This window comes from Phodopus roborovskii, unplaced genomic scaffold, assembly GCF_943737965.1.
Source record: "Phodopus roborovskii unplaced genomic scaffold, PHOROB, whole genome shotgun sequence".
Lineage (NCBI taxonomy): Eukaryota > Metazoa > Chordata > Mammalia > Rodentia > Cricetidae > Phodopus > Phodopus roborovskii.
The window spans coordinates 6,181,419-6,200,939 of NW_026126558.1; the positions used below are offsets into that span (position 1 = coordinate 6,181,419).

General features: G+C 46.3%; 1 protein-coding gene across 4 annotated transcripts in view; it reads left to right on the plus strand.

The window, feature by feature from the left end:
- Nucleotides 1–14,154, plus strand: part of Ankrd11 (ankyrin repeat domain containing 11) — an 88,231-nt gene extending 74,077 nt beyond the window's left edge. For all 4 annotated transcript variants that reach the window (XM_051201341.1, XM_051201342.1, XM_051201344.1 and 1 more), the window contains 5 exons: nt 48–6,592; nt 8,926–9,024; nt 9,095–9,238; nt 11,441–11,533; nt 13,138–14,154. In XM_051201341.1, the coding sequence (XP_051057298.1) occupies nt 48–6,592; nt 8,926–9,024; nt 9,095–9,238; nt 11,441–11,533; nt 13,138–13,323 (7,067 nt within the window). In that variant the 3' untranslated portion in view covers nt 13,324–14,154. The remainder of the gene's footprint in view (nt 1–47; nt 6,593–8,925; nt 9,025–9,094; nt 9,239–11,440; nt 11,534–13,137) is intronic.
- Nucleotides 14,155–19,521: the final 5,367 nt, after the last annotated feature.

Below are 19,521 nucleotides of genomic sequence, written 5' to 3' on the forward strand. Positions count from 1 at the left end.
GAAAATGATTCTGACCTGCCTGATATCTCCCTTCCTGTTTCCAACAGAGAGCTCTGAAGAGGAGGATGCCCCATCATTTGCACCTTCCAGCTCCGTTGATGGCAATAACACAGACTCTGAGTTTGAGAAGGGCCTCAAGCTAAAGGCTAAGAATCCGGAGCCCCAGAAAACTGTGACCCCTGTCAAGGATGAGTATGAGTTTGATGAGGATGATGAACAGGATAGGGTTCCTCCAGTGGATGACAAGCATTTGCTGAAGAAAGATTATAGGAAAGAAACTAAGTCAAACAGTTTCATTTCAATACCCAAAATGGAAGTTAAGAGTTACTCAAAAAACAACACACTTGCACCAAAGAAAGCAGCCCATCGCATCTTGTCAGACACATCAGATGAAGAGGATGTGAGTGTTGCCATGGGGGCTGGAGAGAAACTGAGGTTGTCAGCACACACAATGCTTCCTAGTAGTAAAGCACGAGAGTCTTCTAGTTCTAGGCAGCAGAAAGAAAAAAACAAATTGAAAAAGAAGCGAAAGAAAGAAACAAAAGGCAAAGAAGTTCGGTTTGGAAAGAGGAATGACAAATTCTGTTCCTCCGGGTCAGAAAGTGAGTCCTCGGAGAGTGATGACGATGATGGAGACTCTGTGGGGAGCTCAAGCTGCCTCAAGGGGTCCCCACTGGTGCTGAAGGACCCTTCCCTGTTCAGCTCACTGTCTGCCTCCTCCACCTCGTCTCATGGAAGTGCCGTGGCCCAGAAACATAGCTCTGGCCACACGGACCAGCACACCAAGCACTGGCGCACTGACAATTGGAAAGCCATTTCTTCCCCCGCCTGGTCTGAGGTCAGCTCTTTGTCAGACTCCTCAAGGACGGGACTGACCAGTGAGTCTGACTGCTCCTCTGAGGGCTCCAGTGTAGAATCTCTGAAGCCTACGAGGAGGAAGCAGGAACATCGTAAAAGGGTTGGCCTGCAGAGCATGCCACCTGAGAAGAGAAGCACCTTCCACCCCTGTACAGACGGAGCTGTCTCCAAGTTGGACAAAGAAGGGAAAGTAGTAAAAAAACACAAAACAAAACACAAACACAAAAACAAGGAGAAAGGACAGAGTTCAGTCAGCCAAGAACTTAAATTGAAAAGCTTTACATATGAATATGAGGACTCCAAGCAAAAGTCAGATAAGGCTATCCTCTTAGATAATGACATTTCCACTGAAAATAAGTTGAAAGTATTGAAACATGACAGAGACCATTTTAAGAAAGAAGATAAACTTGGTAAGATAAAGTCAGAGGATAAAGAGTGGCTCTTTAAGGATGAGAAGGCGCTAAAGAGAATCAAGGATATGAACAAAGACATCAACAGATCTTTCCGGGAAGAAAAAGACCGTCTCAGTAAGATAGAAAGAGAGAAATCAACAAAGGAAAAGTCTCCCAAGGAGGAAAAACTAAGACTGTACAAAGAGGAAAGGAAGAAAAGGTCCAAAGACCGACCTTCCAAGTTAGAGAAGAAGAATGACATGAAAGAGGACAAGGTTTCCAAGGAGAAGGACAAGGCCTTCAAAGAGGACAAAGAAAAACTGAAAAAGGAAAAGATGTATAGGGAAGATGCTACCTTTGATGAGTATTGTAACAAAAGTCAGTTTCTGGAGCATGAGGACACCAAGTTCAGCCTTTCTGATGACCAACAAGAGAGGTGGTTTTCTGACCTGTCTGATTCCTCTTTTGATTTCAAAGGAGAGGACAGCTGGGACTCTCCAGTGACAGACTATAGGGACATCAAGAGTGACTCAGTGGCTAAACTCATCCTGGAAACAGTTAAAGAGGAGAATAAGGAAAAGAAACGTGACAACAAAACCCGGGAAAAGCGAGACTTTAGAGACTCTTTCTTCCGAAAGAAAGATAGGGACTATTTAGACAAGAACTCTGAGAAGAGGAGAGACCAAACAGAAAAGCATAAAAGCATCCCCAGCTATCTCTCTGAGAAAGACAAAAAGAGGCGAGAGTCTGCTGATGTGGCCCGGGACAGGAGGGATACCTTAGAGGGCTCCCGGGAGCGGAGGGATGGGCGTATGCGATCTGAAGAGGTACACAGGGAGGACCTAAAGGAGTGTGGCTGTGAGAGCACCTTCAAAGATAAGTCAGACTGTGACTTCACTAAGAACCTGGAGCCCTGGGAACGGCCCCATGCAGCACGGGAAAAAGAGAGAAAGGATGTCCTAGAAAAGGAGAGGAAGGAAAAGGGCAGGGCAGAAAAGTACAAAGACAAATCCAGTGAGAGAGACAGAAGTGAGAAGTCTATCCTCGAGAAGTGTCAGAAAGACAAAGAATTTGAAAAATGTTTTAAAGAGAAGAAAGATGGCAAGGAAAAGCATAAAGACATACACAGCAAAGACAGAAAAGCATCCCTTGACCAAATGAGAGAAAAAAAGGAGAAGATGTTCCCTAGCATCATCTCAGAAGACTTCTCAGAAAAAAAGGACGACAAGAAGGGAAAGGAGAAAAGCTGGTATATTGCAGACATATTCACAGATGAAAGTGAAGATGAGAAAGATGATTACATGACCAGCAGCTTCAAGGTTGGAGAGGCCAGTGACACACAGAGAATGGATAGCCTCCAAGAGAAGGAAGATGGAAGGGAACATCCCTCAGATAGACACAGGAAGTCCTCTTCTGATAGGCAGCATACAGAGAAGCCAAGAGACAAAGAGCCCAAGGAAAAAAAGAAAGAGAGAGGAGTTGCAGAAGGAGGGAAGGATAAGAAGGAAAAGATCTTTGAGAAGCACAAAGAGAAGAAAGATAAAGAGTGTGCAGAAAAATACAAGGACAGGAAAGACAGAGCTTCTGTCGACTCTGCCCAAGAAAAGAAAAATAAACAGAAGGTCCCTGAAAAGGTGGAGAAGAAACATTTTGCTGAAGACAAGACCAAGAGTAAGCACAAGGAGAAACCAGAGAAGGAGCACTCCCGAGAAAGAAAGTCTTCACGGGGCCCTGAAGTGGAGAAGAGCCTGCTGGAGAAGCTGGAGGAAGAGGCTCTGCATGACTACCGTGAAGACTCCAATGATAAGATCAGTGAAGTCTCCTCTGACAGTTTTGCTGACCATGGCCAGGAACCCAGCCTGAGCACACTTCTGGAGGTATCCTTTTCTGAGCCACCACCAGAGGACAAGACCAGGGAGAATACCTGCCTCTCAGAGAAATTGAGGGAGAAGGAGAGGCACAGGCACTCCTCATCATCCTCTAAGAAAAGCCATGAGCGTGAGAGAGCCAAAAAGGAAAAGGCAGAGAAGAAAGAAAAGAGTGAAGACTACAAAGACAATAGCAGTGGCATCAGGAAGGACTCCAGCCAATATGAAAAGGACTTCTTGGATACAGAAGCTTACGGGGTTTCTTACACCACAAAAGCTGACATTGAAGAGGAACTAGATAAAGCTATTGAATTGTTTTCTTCAGAAAAGAAAGAAAGAAATGATTCTGAAAGAGAACCTGCAAAGAAAATAGAAAAGGAACTAAAGCCATATGGCTCAAGTACCATCAGCATCCTAAAAGAGAAGAAAAAGAGAGAGAAGCACAGGGAAAAGTGGAGAGACGAGAAGGAGAAACACAGGGATAAGCATGTAGATGGGTTCCTAAGACATCACAAGGATGAGTCAAAGCCTATAGCCAAAGATAAGGACAACCCTCCCAACTCCTTTAAGGAGAAGTCCAGGGATGAAAGCCTGAAGCTCAGCGAGACCAAGCTGAAGGAGAAATTCAAGGAGAACACGGATCGAGAAAAGGGTGACCCTGTGAAGATGAGCAATGGAAATGACAAACTCCTGCCATCCAGAGACTCAAGCAAGAAAGACATCAGGCCCCGAGAGAAGCTCCTGGGAGATGGTGATCTTATGATGACCAGTTTTGAAAGGATGCTGTCCCAAAAAGATCTTGAGATCGAGGAGCGGCACAAGCGGCACAAGGAACGCATGAAGCAGATGGAAAAGATGCGGCATAGGTCTGGAGACCCCAAGCTCAAAGATAAGAAGCCCACCGATGATGGACGCAAAAAGAGCCTGGACCTTCCTTCTAAGAAAGCTCTGGGCCTAGATCCTCCTTTTAAAGACAAAAAGCTCAAGGAATCTGTTCCCATGCTGCCTACTGGTGAAAGCAAGCCACACTCTGGACCAGGTACAGAGTCCAAAGACTGGCTAGCTGGGCAACCCTTGAAGGAGGTTCTATCTGCTTCGCCCCGGACTGAACAGGGCCGGCCCACTGGAGTGCCTACCCCCACCTCAGTAGTGTCATGCCCCAGCTATGAAGAGGTGATGCACACACCCAGGACCCCATCCTGCAGTGCTGATGATTACCCTGACCTGGTGTTTGACTGCACTGACTCTCAACATTCAATGCCTGTCTCTACCACATCCAATAGCGCCTGCTCTCCGCCCTTTTTTGACAGATTCTCTGTGGCTTCTAGTGTGGTTTCAGAAAACCCGGGCCAGACACCTACAAGGCCTGTCTCCACAAACCTGTATCGCTCAATCTCTGTGGATATCAGAAGGACACCGGAAGAGGAATTCACTGTTGGGGACAAGCTGTTCAGGCAACAGAGTGTTCCTGCAGCCTCTAGTTTTGATTCCCCAGTACAGCACTTACTGGAAGAAAAGGCTCCTCTGCCACCCGTTCCTGCAGAGAAGTTTGCCTGCCTGTCTCCTGGGTACTACTCCCCAGACTATGGTATCCCCTCACCCAAGGTGGACACTCTACACTGTCCACCAGCAGCTGTGGTCAATGCCACACCACCCCCAGACAGCGTCTTCTCCAGCCTACCAGCAAAGTCTTCCCCTTCCCCGAGAGGTGAACTGTTGACCCCAGCAATTGAAGGGACCCTGCCCCCAGATCTAGGCCTACCTCTGGATGCCACAGAGGACCAGCAGGCCACAGCTGCCATCCTTCCTCCAGAGCCCAACTATCTGGAACCCCTGGATGAGGGCCCCTTCAATACAGTCATTACCGAGGAACCTGTTGAGTGGACACACACTGCTGCTGAGCAGGCCCTTTCTTCTACCCTTATAGCTAGTGCCTCTGAAAACCCTGTCAGCTGGCCTGTGGGCTCTGAACTTCTGCTAAAGTCCCCACAGAGGTTTGCAGAGTCCCCAAAACATTTCTGCCCTGGAGAGTCCCTCCATTCCACCACCCCAGGGCCCTTCAATGCTGCAGAGCCCACATACCCAGTATCTCCAGTCTCTTACCCTTTGCCAGCCCCTGAGTCAGGCTTAGAGGAAGTCAAAGATGGAGGGTCAGGAGCAATCCCAGTGGCCATTTCTGCTGCAGAAGGGGCTGCTCCGTTTGCTGCTCCCACCAGGCTGGAGTCCTACTTTAGCAACTGTAAATCACTCCCAGACACACCCTTGGACACAGCCCCTGAGCCTACATGTGTTACCACTGTGGCTCAGGTTGAGGCTCTGGGACCATTAGAGAGCAGCTTCCTAGACAGCAATCACAATATATCTGCCCTCAGCCAGGTAGAACCAGTGCCATGGCATGAAGCCTTTACCAACACTGAGGATGACCTCGACCTCGGGCCTTTCTCACTGCCAGAGCTCCCTCTCCAGGCCAAAGACGCTTCAGATGTTGAGGCAGAAGCTGTGGAGGGCAGTCCTGTTCCTCCAATAGAGAGCTCTCCGGTCCCCACTGGGGTCCTCAGCAGTGGGGAGGCAACTGTCTCAGCAACAGAGGAACAACCAGCCCCGCCTCCTGAGGAAGCATCACCTCAGCGCTCCAGTGAGCCTGAGCCCTCAGAGGAACCAAAGCTGGATGTAGTTGTAGAAGCTACGGTAGAAACAGAGATCCCGGCAGATGATAGTGCTCCTGAAGCTTCAGTCTCCAATTTGGTGCCTGCACCCAGTCCCCCTCAACAGCATCCCCTGGGAGGTGGTGATGATGAGACTGAAGCTGAAGACCCTTCTGCTGGTCCCTGCTGTGTACCTGATGGCCCCACCACAGATGGCTTGATACAGGCACATAACAGTGCAGAAGCTACCTGTGTTGTGGTTGCAGCTGAAGGGCCCCCAGGCAACATTCAGCCAGAGGCTACAGACACAGAGCCCAAACCTACAGCTGAAGTCCCCAAAGCCCCCAAGGTGGAAGAAGTTCCTCAGCGCATGACCAGGAACCGTGCCCAGATGCTGGCAAGCCAGAGCAAGCAGAGCATACCCCCAACAGAGAAGGATCCAATGCCTGCCCCAACCTCTAGAGCCAAGGGTCGTGCCTCTGAGGAAGAAGATGCCCAGGCCCAACACCCCCGTAAGCGCCGATTCCAACGTTCTAGTCAGCAGCTGCAGCAGCAGCTGAACACATCAACACAGCAGACTCGAGAGGTCATCCAGCAAACACTGGCCGCCATTGTGGATGCCATAAAGCTTGATGCCATTGAGCCCTACCACAGTGACAGGTCCAACCCATACTTTGAGTACCTACAGATCAGAAAGAAGATAGAGGAGAAACGCAAGATCCTCTGCTGCATCACTCCGCAGGCACCCCAGTGCTATGCTGAGTATGTCACATACACGGGGTCCTATCTCTTGGATGGCAAGCCACTCAGCAAGCTGCATATCCCTGTGGTAAGTGCTATGGGTCTGTGTGTGTGCACAAGCACCAGGCAGTAAGTAGGGAAACAAGGTACTGATGAGCAGAAACCTTTGGGGCTATTGGCACCTTTATTGTCAGGAGGGCCACTGGCATTCTTGGTTGTCATTTGTGAGGGTCAGTGCCTCTATCTCACTAGCTGTGCATTATACACATGCACCTCCAAACAGCTGTTCAGTGGCTGTACAGATCAAAGATCAAGCAAGGCCCTGGTCCCAATCCTTAGTTGTCCCTTTGCTTTTCCTGTTGCCTCCTTTTCTATACCCTTACAATGAAAGGGATCAGTAGACTTAACTTCCTCTCTTTCTATTCCTACCTTCACCTGTCATGGCTCTTGGAGCTCACTGGTACCCTGAAGCCTCCCCTCCTTTCCTCTTCATTGGCATTCTAAGACATCCCTGGCTGCTGTTCGGCCTGATAGGGCCAGGCCATCTCTGTCTTGACCGTACCTCATTGCCTTCAGGGTTCTTCCCATAGCACATTCCACTTAACCTCAGTGCCCCTCCCCCAAAGCAGCAGATGCTGATTTCCTAACTTCAGGATGGTCTTCATAAAAAGCCAAAGGGAGGCCCCTTTTCACTACTCCCTACAGCTGTTTTCTTCACACAGCTGGCTTTTGTAGCCAGCTTGTTTGCTACTCCTTAACTTGGGTGCACTCGCCATTGTGCCACAGCATAAGGGTTCATCTAAATGAACACAAGGCCTGGAAGGAATTGTAGTCCTAAGGGAAGCCCCATGCTGGCCCCTCAGCAGAGTACTTTTTTTTTTCTTCAAGACAGTTTTCTCTGTAGACAAGGCTGGTCTTGAACTCAGAGATCTGCCTGCCTCTACCACCTGAGTGCTGGGATTAAAGGTATGCACCACCATCCCCCCCAGAGTACTTTTTCTAATGGACGGGTCAGAGGGAAATTAAGTACTTGTCCTTGTGCTAAATAAGCTTCCTTCCTGATCCACCTTGAAGATGACTTGTAGTCTCCTTGCCCCGTTGGGAACCTCCTACTGGAGTTAGGCTTATTGAGAGGTATGACAAGAGGCCTACAGAAATTTAACTGAAATTTTAGGGTTATTTCCTGCTCCAGTTTTGCTATGTATTTGTGTGTGCACACCACAACATATAGAAGTCAGAACAGCTACTATAGTTAGTTTTCTCGTTCTACCCTGTGGGTTCCAGTGATTGAACCTAATTTATTGGGGTTGGTAGCAAGTTCCTTTACCTGCTGAGCCATTTTGGTGGCCACTAAGATTTAGTTTATAACTAAGAAAGTTCAAACTTCAAAGCAGCACAGAATCTATACAAGTTATATGGCCAGTCACAGATTAATACATGGGTCTGTAATGAATGGTGCCTCTGACCCTTAACTGGCATTCTTTGGTGAGATTCCTACTGTCTATGTCACATTCTTAACCACTGGGGATGAGCCTGAAACATAAGGTGAGGCTGCTAGCCCAGCCTCCCTACTGAGAAGTTACTGCCTGCTTTTTGTAGTTCACCTTATCTTAGTGGAAAGACTGTGAGACTACATTCAAATCTTCTCAGATGATCTTGCCTGCAGCAATTATTTTTTTGTCCCTTCACCACCACCTCTAATGATGGAGTTCTCCCATCAGGAAAAGTTACCCCATGGCCTGAGGTTGTTGTTAGTTAGCCTTACTGAGTTTGTTTTGTGGTACAGAAAGCTCTAGACTTTTGCTTATCTTCTGAACTTCCACCATTCTGGGGCACCACCACTGCATGTTCCTCCTTTGGTTTACTGTGACAAGAGACAACAGAATTTGCTTGCTTGGGGCCCTGTACACATACCTTCTTCTGTGTCTGCTTTGGAAGTCTGACTCCACACTAACCTGACTTCTACTCAGGACCATCGAAGTCTGTTCCTCAATATCTATAGTGTTATTTGCTCACCCTATGAGAAACAGTGCTTACAGCCCAAGAGCCTCTTCTGTAGGGCCATAGGGATAAGGGTGGGTTCTACTTACTGCCTCAGTGTGGTTATCTAGTGCCCCAACCCTTACACTTGCTATGCACCTCAATTTCGTGCACCCTGCTATTCACTCTCGAAACTCCTACATTCCCATGTGCTCCTTTAGCATGAGTGGTTATACCTGACTTCTTCCTTGCATAAGGAACCACAGACCTTAGGTGCTATCTGCCCTGCCTTTTCTGTCACTTTTTATATAGGGCAGAGTTCACACCCAGCTCTTTGGTGTTGCTTCCAGCAGGTTTCTCGGTTTGTGTGCTGGACTGGAACATGTCCAAATTTTAAGTATGCTCTTTGTAGCTTATTCCTCTCTCTCCTTACATCTGCAGATTGCACCCCCTCCCTCCTTAGCAGAGCCACTGAAGGAGCTGTTCAAGCAGCAAGAGACTGTGCGGGGTAAGCTGCGCCTGCAGCACAGCATAGAACGGGTAAGTGGAGCATTGAGCAAGGGGCCTGATGACAATGAGTTTAAGCTCACCTGTTCCTCTCCTTCCTCAGGAGAAGCTGATTGTGTCCTGCGAGCAAGAGATCCTTCGAGTTCACTGCCGGGCAGCCAGGACCATTGCCAACCAGGCAGTACCATTCAGTGCATGCACAATGCTGCTAGACTCTGAGGTCTATAACATGCCTCTGGAAAGCCAGGTCAGTATCACTACCTGATGTAGGTGCCAGCTTTCACCACTACCCCCTGCAGACTCATTCTGCATACCCAAGCCTCTGCCTTGCATCTGGACTACAGCTTTCCTGCTCACGGCATACTTTGTGACCCAAGCTTCTTGACCCAAGGCAGGGGAATATCATGGACAAGGCCCTCAAGCCTTTGATATCTTTCTAAGTTCTTCTGGGGCACCTGTGTACACAAGTAGGTTGAGTAACACCCTCCCCCCCCCCCCTTCACAGGCTGCAAGGGTGATGTCAGTCTATTTAAATTTGCAGCCCTAAGGGATGACTTAAGCAGCTATGTTAGTGGCCATGATGGGTCAGTGATAGTTGCAGCAACAAGACATTGGGACTTCCAGCCAATCCAGCCAAGTGTTCCTGTGAGGCTGCAGAGGCCTAGCCAATCTTCTTAGCTGTTTGTTTTTTTTCTGGGATAATTTGGGGGCACAGGACCTGGAAGCACTTAGGCTACAGCCCATCTATACTACCCACTAGGGCAGCATTCCAGTGCTTTAACTGCATTCCTCTCATAACCTGTCATTGAGCAGTCCTTATTTTTTACTTAATCTTAACTTTTTTGTCTGTGTGTTAGGAGTATGTGTGGGGATACATATATGGAGGTCAGAGGAAATCATTCGAAAGTTGGGTTTGAACTCAGCTATCCACCTTGGCAATAGGCAGCTATACCTACTAAGCCATTTTACTGGCTCTCTAGGATCTTTTGATAATCTATATTTGTGTCTCAGATCCAGCAGATACCCTATGCTCTTTACCTTTTCTCTGTCACCTCTTTGTGCTGTACATCACTTCAGAGCCTAAGTCTCCTATAGATAATTGCCCTAAACCCATTCTGCCAGGCTATGGGTAATCTGGTGGTGTTTGTCACACACTGTTCTCTCTGTCCTCTGTGGACAGTTTTCATATCAGACTTACTTTTGGGCTGTGTCCCCTACTCATCATGCAGCTATCTATAATTGTTCCCTCCTGGCTGTTGAGACCTCAGTCTGTGTCCTTTTAAAAACAGGTGCTCTAAGCCAGGTGGTGACAGCATATGCCTTTAGTCCCAGCACTCGGGAGGCAGAGGCAGGCAGATCTCTGTGAGTTCGAGACCAGCCTGGTCTACAAGAGCTAGTTCCAGGATAGCCTCTAAAAACCACAGAGAAACCCTGTCTTGAAAAACCAAAAGAAACAAAACAAAACAAAACAAAAAACAAGGTGCTTTAGAGGCCTCTTGCTGTGTTTAGCATGATTGAGTGAACTTGGGTTAAGATCTTTTTTCATTCCATTAGCATTCTTACACTTGGGGAAAAGTGACACACATACTTTCCCCACTTTGTACAGATTAACAACAGAGTCTCATGTAGCCTGGGCTGGCTTTCAACTCCTATCCTGCCTCTAGTTCCTAAGTGCTGGGGTTATAGATGTGTGCCACCATGCCTAGCACAAAAGATACTGGATTTGAGAGTTGTGTTTAAATACAAAGTCCCTGTACTTCTCAAGCATGCTTTTGAAGGTGAAAGACAGACAATCTCTGCCTGATTCCTCTTGCTAATGCATCTTGCCCCCAGCATTCAAAGATATAGGCAATCTGTTTTGTGAGGCAACATAAAACTTGATTCTTGTTTATAGAGTAGTTTATCTCAGTACAAACAAAGTTCATGTATAATGAAAATGAAGTGAGGATCTACTTAAAGCTCAGAGGGAAAGCCAGTAAAGTAAGGAAGCTGGTCCCACTGTATAAAGACCCTCAGTTCCTACCCTCAGGTTTCTTTTTGAAAACTGTCCTTTTCAAAGCAGAAAAAATTACTTTCAGCTTCTAAAAAGGGAATAAATTGAAATATGCCATTGCTAGCTTTATGTGACCAAAATAAAGGAGGACGCAGTTTATATGAGGCCTTGACCTGTCGTCCCTCCTAATACACTAGGCTTCTGCATAGGAAACTGGTTCCACTCTACCCTCTACAACCCTTCCCCATCAGTCGGTGGATCAAAAGCTGAGTCTGTGGCCACCAGTGCCTAGGAATACTTTTCCTCAGGGGCAAAAGCAATGGTTGAAAAATGTACTGCTAAGATAAGGTTACCCTTGTGTTCTCTGATGGAGAAAGAACTGAACCATCAAAGGTTTTACCTGCTCATGGATTGATTCCAAGAGCTATTGTGAACATCCCTGTTTGGTTTCTACAGGGTGATGAAAACAAGTCTGTGCGAGATCGCTTCAATGCCCGACAGTTCATCTCTTGGCTGCAGGATGTAGATGACAAGTATGACCGCATGAAGGTGAGTTCTAGTAGCAGATTGCTCTGAGCAAGAGAGGCCATACCACTACCAGGCATGATCACAAATGATGTTTTTGCATGTTCCCACACTACTGCTGCCTTCAGGGAGCAAAGGTCTTGGGTCTATTATCAGTGTCTTCCCTTCTGACCAGGTGAAAGGAGCAGGTCCTGACAGGACCTAACCTGAACCCTAAGGGGTCACAACATAGTCTTCTACACTTGTATTACGGGGTGGTACACTAGACATAGAATGGGTAAAGGGTAGATAGGTCATGGAAGAAGAATCAAATCCCCACCTGTAACTGCTAGAGCCAAACATACATAGGATAGGATACTATGAGACTCCAGCATGCCAGTCACAAAATGAGAAAAAGCAATCCTTTATGTGGTTTCCCCATAAATTTTGCTCTTATGCAGAAAAGAGGAGCAACCCAGAGTCTCCTGATTGCTGCCATCAGAGACATGTTGACAATAAGATGTCAAGAGTTAGCTGGGTGATGGACAGTTAGCATATCATAGCAGTTCATTCAGAGGTGAGGAGATCTAGAGAAAAATCAGAAATCCTGTGGCACATGGGCTACGGGGTATTTTCAGAGCATGGGCCTGAGGCATTTTTCCCATAAGCATCTTCTCCCATCTCTCTCATTCCATCCTAGAATCACCATTAGGTCCTAGACACCTCATCCCAGGTTAGATTATGTGTAATATTTCCCATGAGAAAAGTAATGGGCTTTTAACCCAACACTTGGACCATGTACATTTAAAATACCACATTTTCATTACTTAATTGATAATAACAAAAGCAGTTCAGAAAAAATTTAGTCTTCAAATTCTACAGTCTTCAAATCTTGGTGCTGATTTCTTTTAGAACCAAAAGGTGAATGGAATTCTTCATTCAGAAAAGGCTGTCTGTTTCCCTGTAGTGTGGAAGACATGCCAGCTGGTAGTTTTCATTGAGTTATGCACCTAAACTCAAAACTTAAATGACTTTGAGATAATCCAGTCAACTGGACACCCAAAGCTATCCTTCATTATCCAGAGAGCCACATAAGTGTCAAAGCTTACACATCAACTCTGAGCATGGATGGACTCCCTGGGCCATGTTTAAAATTACTTCTTTGGTCCCAAAAAAATGTGTCCTACTCCATCCAGGTCCCTTACTACCTTTAAGTGGTATTTGTACTATATAAACATAAATCTCTCCCCTCTCTCCCCTCTCTCTCCTCTCTCTCTCTCTCTCTTCTCTCTCTCCCTCTCTCTCTCTCTCACACACACACACACAGTATAGAAAACAAAAAGTGAAAGCACAGCTGTTTAGGGTCTGGTAAAATGCTGCACCTCCTAGAGGTGAGTTGAGTTGGTTGTACTAACAACTGCCAACTGCTGGTAGAAATGGCACAGTGTACAGAGCAGTTAAGGGTCAGACCTCCAGTCTGAATTGGGGACCATCTGCCTGATGCATCTGACTCCAGGAGGACCTAGGCCTCACCAGGACATAATCTAGGTTGTGTGCTAAAACTAGGTGGGTTTGCAGTCCTGTGCAAACCTATAGGCAGTGGTGGAAATGAAGACCTGGCCATTCCTCTCACCTTGTGTGTCCTACAGACATGTTTGCTGATGCGCCAACAGCATGAGGCTGCAGCCCTCAATGCTGTGCAAAGGATGGAGTGGCAGCTGAAAGCCCAGGAGCTGGACCCTGCTGGGCACAAGTCCCTGTGTGTAAATGAGGTGCCATCCTTCTACGTGCCCATGGTTGATGTCAATGATGACTTCGTACTATTGCCAGCATGACATTCAGAGGAAGGTCACAGGACACAAACAAGGGCCACATAGGTCGCCCAGTGCTGCTGATGAGTCCGGGCAGCGGAGGAGGGAGCACCACGTCCATCAAGTGGGAGGAGCCCAGAGACTGCACCTGGCCACTCGTCTCCTGCTTCAGATGCCAGTGAAGCAGAATGCATCTCTTTTTATCAGTTGCTGTGGAGAGCACGAGGCCCAGACACTGCAGAGCTTTGCCAGTCTTGAGACAAGGAGACCATGGCCGCAGAAAGGTAGCTCTGTTTCAGCCATGCCCTCTGGGTTTTCTTCCAGCCAATGACAGGGCACTTGAGGAGTCGCAGAACAGAGTGTGTTTTTTAATTCCTCGTTCCATTCTGATCAGCTAATGGAAAATAGACTAAGGCGTCCACCTCGCATAAGCAGTGACCTTCAGGTCAAAGAGGCAGGAAAGTGCTGTCCCGCTATGGTCCCCGGGACAGGCTTGGACAATGGTGCCGGCAAGGGTCCGGCTGCCGCCTGCCTGGACATAGGGACACAGCCAGGACTCTCCAATAGTGTTTTTAATGGAGTCAAATCCACGTGGTTTGTATATTTTTCCTTTAATCTTGGGCATTTTGTTTCTCTTTCTGAGAACGTAACTTGAAACACTACAGAGCCAATAATCCTATAGAGTGTATCCGCAAACCTGTACAGTTTTATATACATTCACAATGTACTTTTGCTGCCTTCTAGATAATTTATTTTGCAACACATTACTGCACAGTTGTAAATAACTTATGTACTGTAACATCACTTTCAGTTATGTGTAAAGAAATAAATAAATTAATTAAAATGCTCTTTGTACATGCAATGTCCCTTCAGATAGTAGGGTGCTTCCTAGGAGGTTCCAGTATGTTAATTAACATATGAAAGTATCTGGGCTTCCAGGGGACAGTTTGAAAGTAGGATCCTGTGCTGCAACTGCATAGTTCATCCTGTATTCTAGGTACAGGGAACAAAGTCAGGGAACAAAAAAGACACAGAAAGAACTCCAGAACCACTTGCCCCTAATCAGCCTGTCAGCTTTGAAGACACATCCCTTGTCCAACTGGCTATGGACACTGGGCTTCTACCACCAACACATCTATCACATTTGTTTTTGCTAAAGATCCTTGACTTTGGCCCTGACAACGTATAGATGTCCTAGTAGTTTTGCAGCTAGGGGAACCTGTCCTTTCTTTGCCCTTAGTTCATTGTTTATCCCTAAACCACAGAGCTTTATTGTGAAACACTTTGCAGCACCATCTTTGCAGGTCCATTTTGCATTTAAAAAAGAAATTGCATTTTCTCCAAGCATCCCTAGAACTATCAGTTTCAGTCCACAGTGACAAATCACAACTCTATAACCCTATGCGCAAGGCTTCCTAGCAACTGTGCACAGCCTGGTATATTGCTGCCAGGGCCTGCCGTAAAGATAGTTGACATAAATGCATAGCGAATATTTACAGAGACACACATTTTAACCTATCAGTCTGAGAAGCCAGACCTGAATCCATGTGAACTTTCTGTATGCCTAGTATCTCTGAAACCCAGTACTACCCATATATCAATGGCCTGCCAACCTGAGAGGCTTCACTGAGCTGAGCTTCCAGATTTCTGCTACCCAAGAGAGCCAGGAATCTCATGCACATCATAGCCAAATCAAAGGCAGATCTGAAACACGGATGCCTGCAGAACATGTTCAGACCTCTAAACAGAGATATCATTTTTCAGCACCCCTCTAACCCCCAGCACACACACAAACTGACACCTAGCTAAGGGTGCCAGGTTAGGTTTAAAGGGATGGATGGGGAAGAGGTGGAACACTGATGGTGGCTCTTCTATGAAAACTGGCACCTATTTACAGCCCTCCTGCACAGATGAGGGAGGGTTAGGTCCACTGGGTCCTAGGCTGGCCTAAGGACAGAGCTCCATCTAGGGGTTTCCTATCCAGGTAGCACCTAGAGCCTGGTGAGGGGTTTGCCCTCCCTATAAGTGATTTCTATCTTCCATAAGAAGCTGACTGCTGTCTTGTACTAGAGATAGGGAAGGCACATGGCAGAATGGAGGGGAGAATGAAAAACTGAAAACCAGAGGGGTAGGAGGAGTGACAGTTGCAGATGGGCTGCAACAGGCACAGTAACTATACCTTACTCAAGATATTGGGAGTTCTCCACCTCAGAGCTGTCACACAGCAGGGTTTCCCAACCTCAGTGCTGCTGAGGTTCTGATTTGGTGGAGGCAGGCCTGAGTACTTACTTGGCAACTAAAGGATATCCAACAACATGCTTGGCCCCCATGTGGGAAATGCCACTTGTCCCTCCACAAACAGCAGAACAACCAGCAAGGTCTTATCTGAGTCCACTTGGCAACCTTTGATATATATAGAGCAATTGAAGACTACAAAATAACACCTGCATTAAAAACAATTGTATTGGATTTGTGTGAAAAGTTGAGCTTTGTGCCCCAGGGCTGGTGATGTTCTGGTTCTCACACTGGGGTTGACTGGGTCTCTGCCATGATCATGTTTTAGGCATCTTTTATTTATATTTCAAATAAAATTGGGGTAAAATAATAAATAGACATTTTGCCATTTTCACAAGGCACCAGAGATAACAGTCACAAACATCTTACAAAATAACTGTCAATGCAATTTACTTTCCAAAGTTCCAAAACATGAGAGAACAAAAATTCAAAGCAGTGGTTTATAGATCATAACCTCTGAGGAGATAATGTAGGAAATATTAGTTTGATAGAAAATGGTAAGATTTGAAAGCAGCAGAATACCTCCAAAACTCTGCTCCTTCAGATAGCCAACAAAAACAAACTGTCCAAATTTACCATTCTAGTACTTAAGTTATTGCACAGGCTTATGAAATTCATAGTCTTCTCATACAAGAAAACAACTGAAGGAATAATGAGGTCTGTGTCCTCTTGTCTGTCAGCCTGCAGCCAGCCAGGAGGGGACCCTGCATGGAGCCTATGCCCATCTGGCCTACCTGACAGTTCCCTATAAAAGCAACTGTTACTGGTTTGTTATTACTTGACTTGGCCTGGACTTCAAAGGAATTCCCTCTTCTTCCCACACATTGGTCAAAAACACCACAGTGAGTGACCCGAGGACACATGAGCCAATACATCAAAAGTTCTGCCATGGGCATCCTGAAAGCTTTAACAGACACATTCCTGAGGGAGAGAAAACTGTAATAGGTGCATGCCCAGGAAGCATCTGAGAGCATTTTCTTAGCTCCAGCTGAGATTAATCTTACAGAGAAACTGCTTATGCAAATAGCAAAGTAAGTCTAAAGCATTGTAACCAGTCAAAGCCACCAAAGAAAAACCCTAGGGATAAGAAACTGATCTTACTAGACAAAGATTAGAAACCAACTTAGCAAGGCCAGCCTGGTCTACAAAGCTACACACAGAAACCTTGTCTCAAAAAACAAAAGAATGAGTGCCATGGCCTTTTTAGCCAGGTGGTGGTGGTGCACGCCTTTAGTCCTAGCACTTGGGAGGCAGAGGTGGATATCTGTGGTTCAAGACCAGCCCAGTCTACAGCCTCCAAAACCACAGAGTAACCCTGTCTCAAACAAACAAACAAATCCAACAACTTAAGGTTAGGGTTAGGAAGTGTGTGTGTTAAAGAACAAAAGAAAACGTGTCTAAATTATAACATGGCTGGTGATTTAAAAAAAATTATGTCTCACTAGTCACAAGAAGTTTTAAATAACCAGATGACATTCTGATAAATAGTGAGGTGGTTGAATTTGAATTGGAAGTCAGTGCACTGGGAAGTCGCTTGTTGAGACAATCAAATATGAAAGAGAAGAAAAGACTGAAGGAAAGGAAATTAAGGCTCGCTTATGCAGGTTATCATAACCAGGACCTGAGTAGGTCCTGGAAGGAGGAAGAAATAATGAAGAAAGGATGATTAGAAGTTGCCCAAAATTGATTTTCAAAAAAATTTAAAAATGCATTTAAATAGATAGATGTCAAAGCATAAAGAGAGCAGCAGGAGAGACCACTATAGCCACAGGGTGGACCTCCAGATCAGCCCAGAGCTGTACAGCAGAGCCACACAGGTTAGAGGCAGTTGGCTGGCCTCCCAAAGTGGGGAGCACAGCTGAAAGACTATCCCCCTGAAATTGAGAAATAAATTAAAGACATTTCTGGGTTAGTAAGAAACCACCTTAACTGCTAAAAGATCAGCTCTCTTTGGGGAAATGTTAGCATCCCCACCCTCCATAATGGATCAAACAGGCAGAAAGTCATCACAAATCAATCATGTACATATCTCTTTAGTATCCATACAGCATGCACCCAGCAGTAGCAAACTGCCTGCTGTTCATTGTGTGTGGGTTACTCTCCAAGAACACGTACTGGCCAGAAATCTGTCTCAGCAAATTTAAAAGGATTGAAATGGCAAAATGTTGTACTCCAGTGACTCTGGAATGAAGGGAATCTATGCAGTTTAGGAACATAATGAAAACATGCCATCCTTCTAAGCAGCCCAGTAACTTAGCAAGGAAATCACAAGGGAACAATCTGAGAGATAATGACCCACTTCAGAAGTGCTCAAGACCAGGTTAACTTCACCATGCTTTTTGCTGTCTGGGGGGCCTAAAGGACTGGTATCGGCAGTATTCACAGCGGGATACAATGTTACAGATCTGTGTTCCACCTAGAGAAGGAGAAAGGGAGTCCCAGGAGAGGACAAGAGGAGCCAAAGGTCACACACAGCTCACTTGTGCTTTTAAGAGGACCCAACCTGCACCAGTATGATGAAGATATAGATTATGGCCTCTGACCCAGACTGAGCATGAGTATGAGAACTGAACTGAGGTCTGGAAATGTGGCTTCGCAGTGAACCACTTGCCTGGTATACTTGAGACCTTGGTTTCCATCCCTAGTATCAAACAAGAACAAAAACCATAGTTTGAAAGCCAAACTGACCTTAAAGACTGTGGATAGATAGAAGTGGGTAAAGGGCAATGGGAACTGGCAAGTCCTGTTACCTTGTGAAGCAAAGTTTTTAAGCTAGACCCAGAGTCTTATAATCCTGGACATAAGGAAGTTACTAAGCATACAAAAATAAACAAAAGTTCATTTGCCTGAGAAGACCCTACAAATTCCTGTGCCTCAACAACAGTTCATTGATGCAGCTATTATACAAACTTCCACAGAAGCTATCTAACATTCTTTAGGCCACTTGAAATGTACATCTTGTGAAACAGACAAAATAAAAAGTACCCAAATAGCTGAGTGAATATTTGTGTGTGTGTGTGTATGTGCATGCATGCATGCATAGTAGTTCATGGCTGTGATCTCTGCATTTGGGAGACTGAGGCCAGAAGAGGGATACAAATTTGAGGCCACCCTGGGCTATGTAGTGATTTTGAAGCCAACCTGTACTAAGGAGCAAGACCCTGTTTCAAAAAAATGGACCAGGCTGGGAATGTGGCCCAGTTGGTAGAGTGCTGCGGGCCTGGGTTCAATCTTTGGCACCACAGAAACCAGGCAGAGTGGTGCACCTGTAATGCCAGCCAACATTTTTGGAGGTGGAAGGTGGGAGGGTCAGTTTGAGGCCAGTTCTGTCTACATGAGATGCCATCTCAAAAACACAAACGAGGTTTTAAAACTGAAAACCATCAAAATAAGGCTCACCTGCCTAGGCTTGCCAACAGGTGGAGTTGGCTGTTTCAGATAGCAATGAGAATTGTTCATCTGAAGCACAAAGTGAGGTTAAATAATGGAAGAGCAACTGAGATACATTTGGCTTCCCTGAGGCTAGGGAATCTCTGAATGCCAGTCCTCAGGATACCAGCAGGATGGGGTTTGGGGCTAGTGCCCTTCAGTGTGGAGCTATAGTTTTGGAGGAGGATACCATACTTAATACCCTTCAGTCTTCCTGGGATTCTACCCTTGTGGGAAGAGGGGGGATGTGAACCACCTCCGAAGTAGGAGATACAGTGGACCCTAAGACAGCTACCCCCCCCCCCGTTTCATCCATTCATCTGCCACCAAGATGCAGACCATTACTCATACTAGATGCCAAGGCCAGCAGAAAGTGCCATTGACTGTGTGTGGAAGCTACAGATGTGGACCATCACACCAGTCCTTGTGAAGCCCCAGATTCCAATATGAAGCTAAGGAGGGAACCACGCAGAGCCAAAGGCCCTAGAAAATGATGTG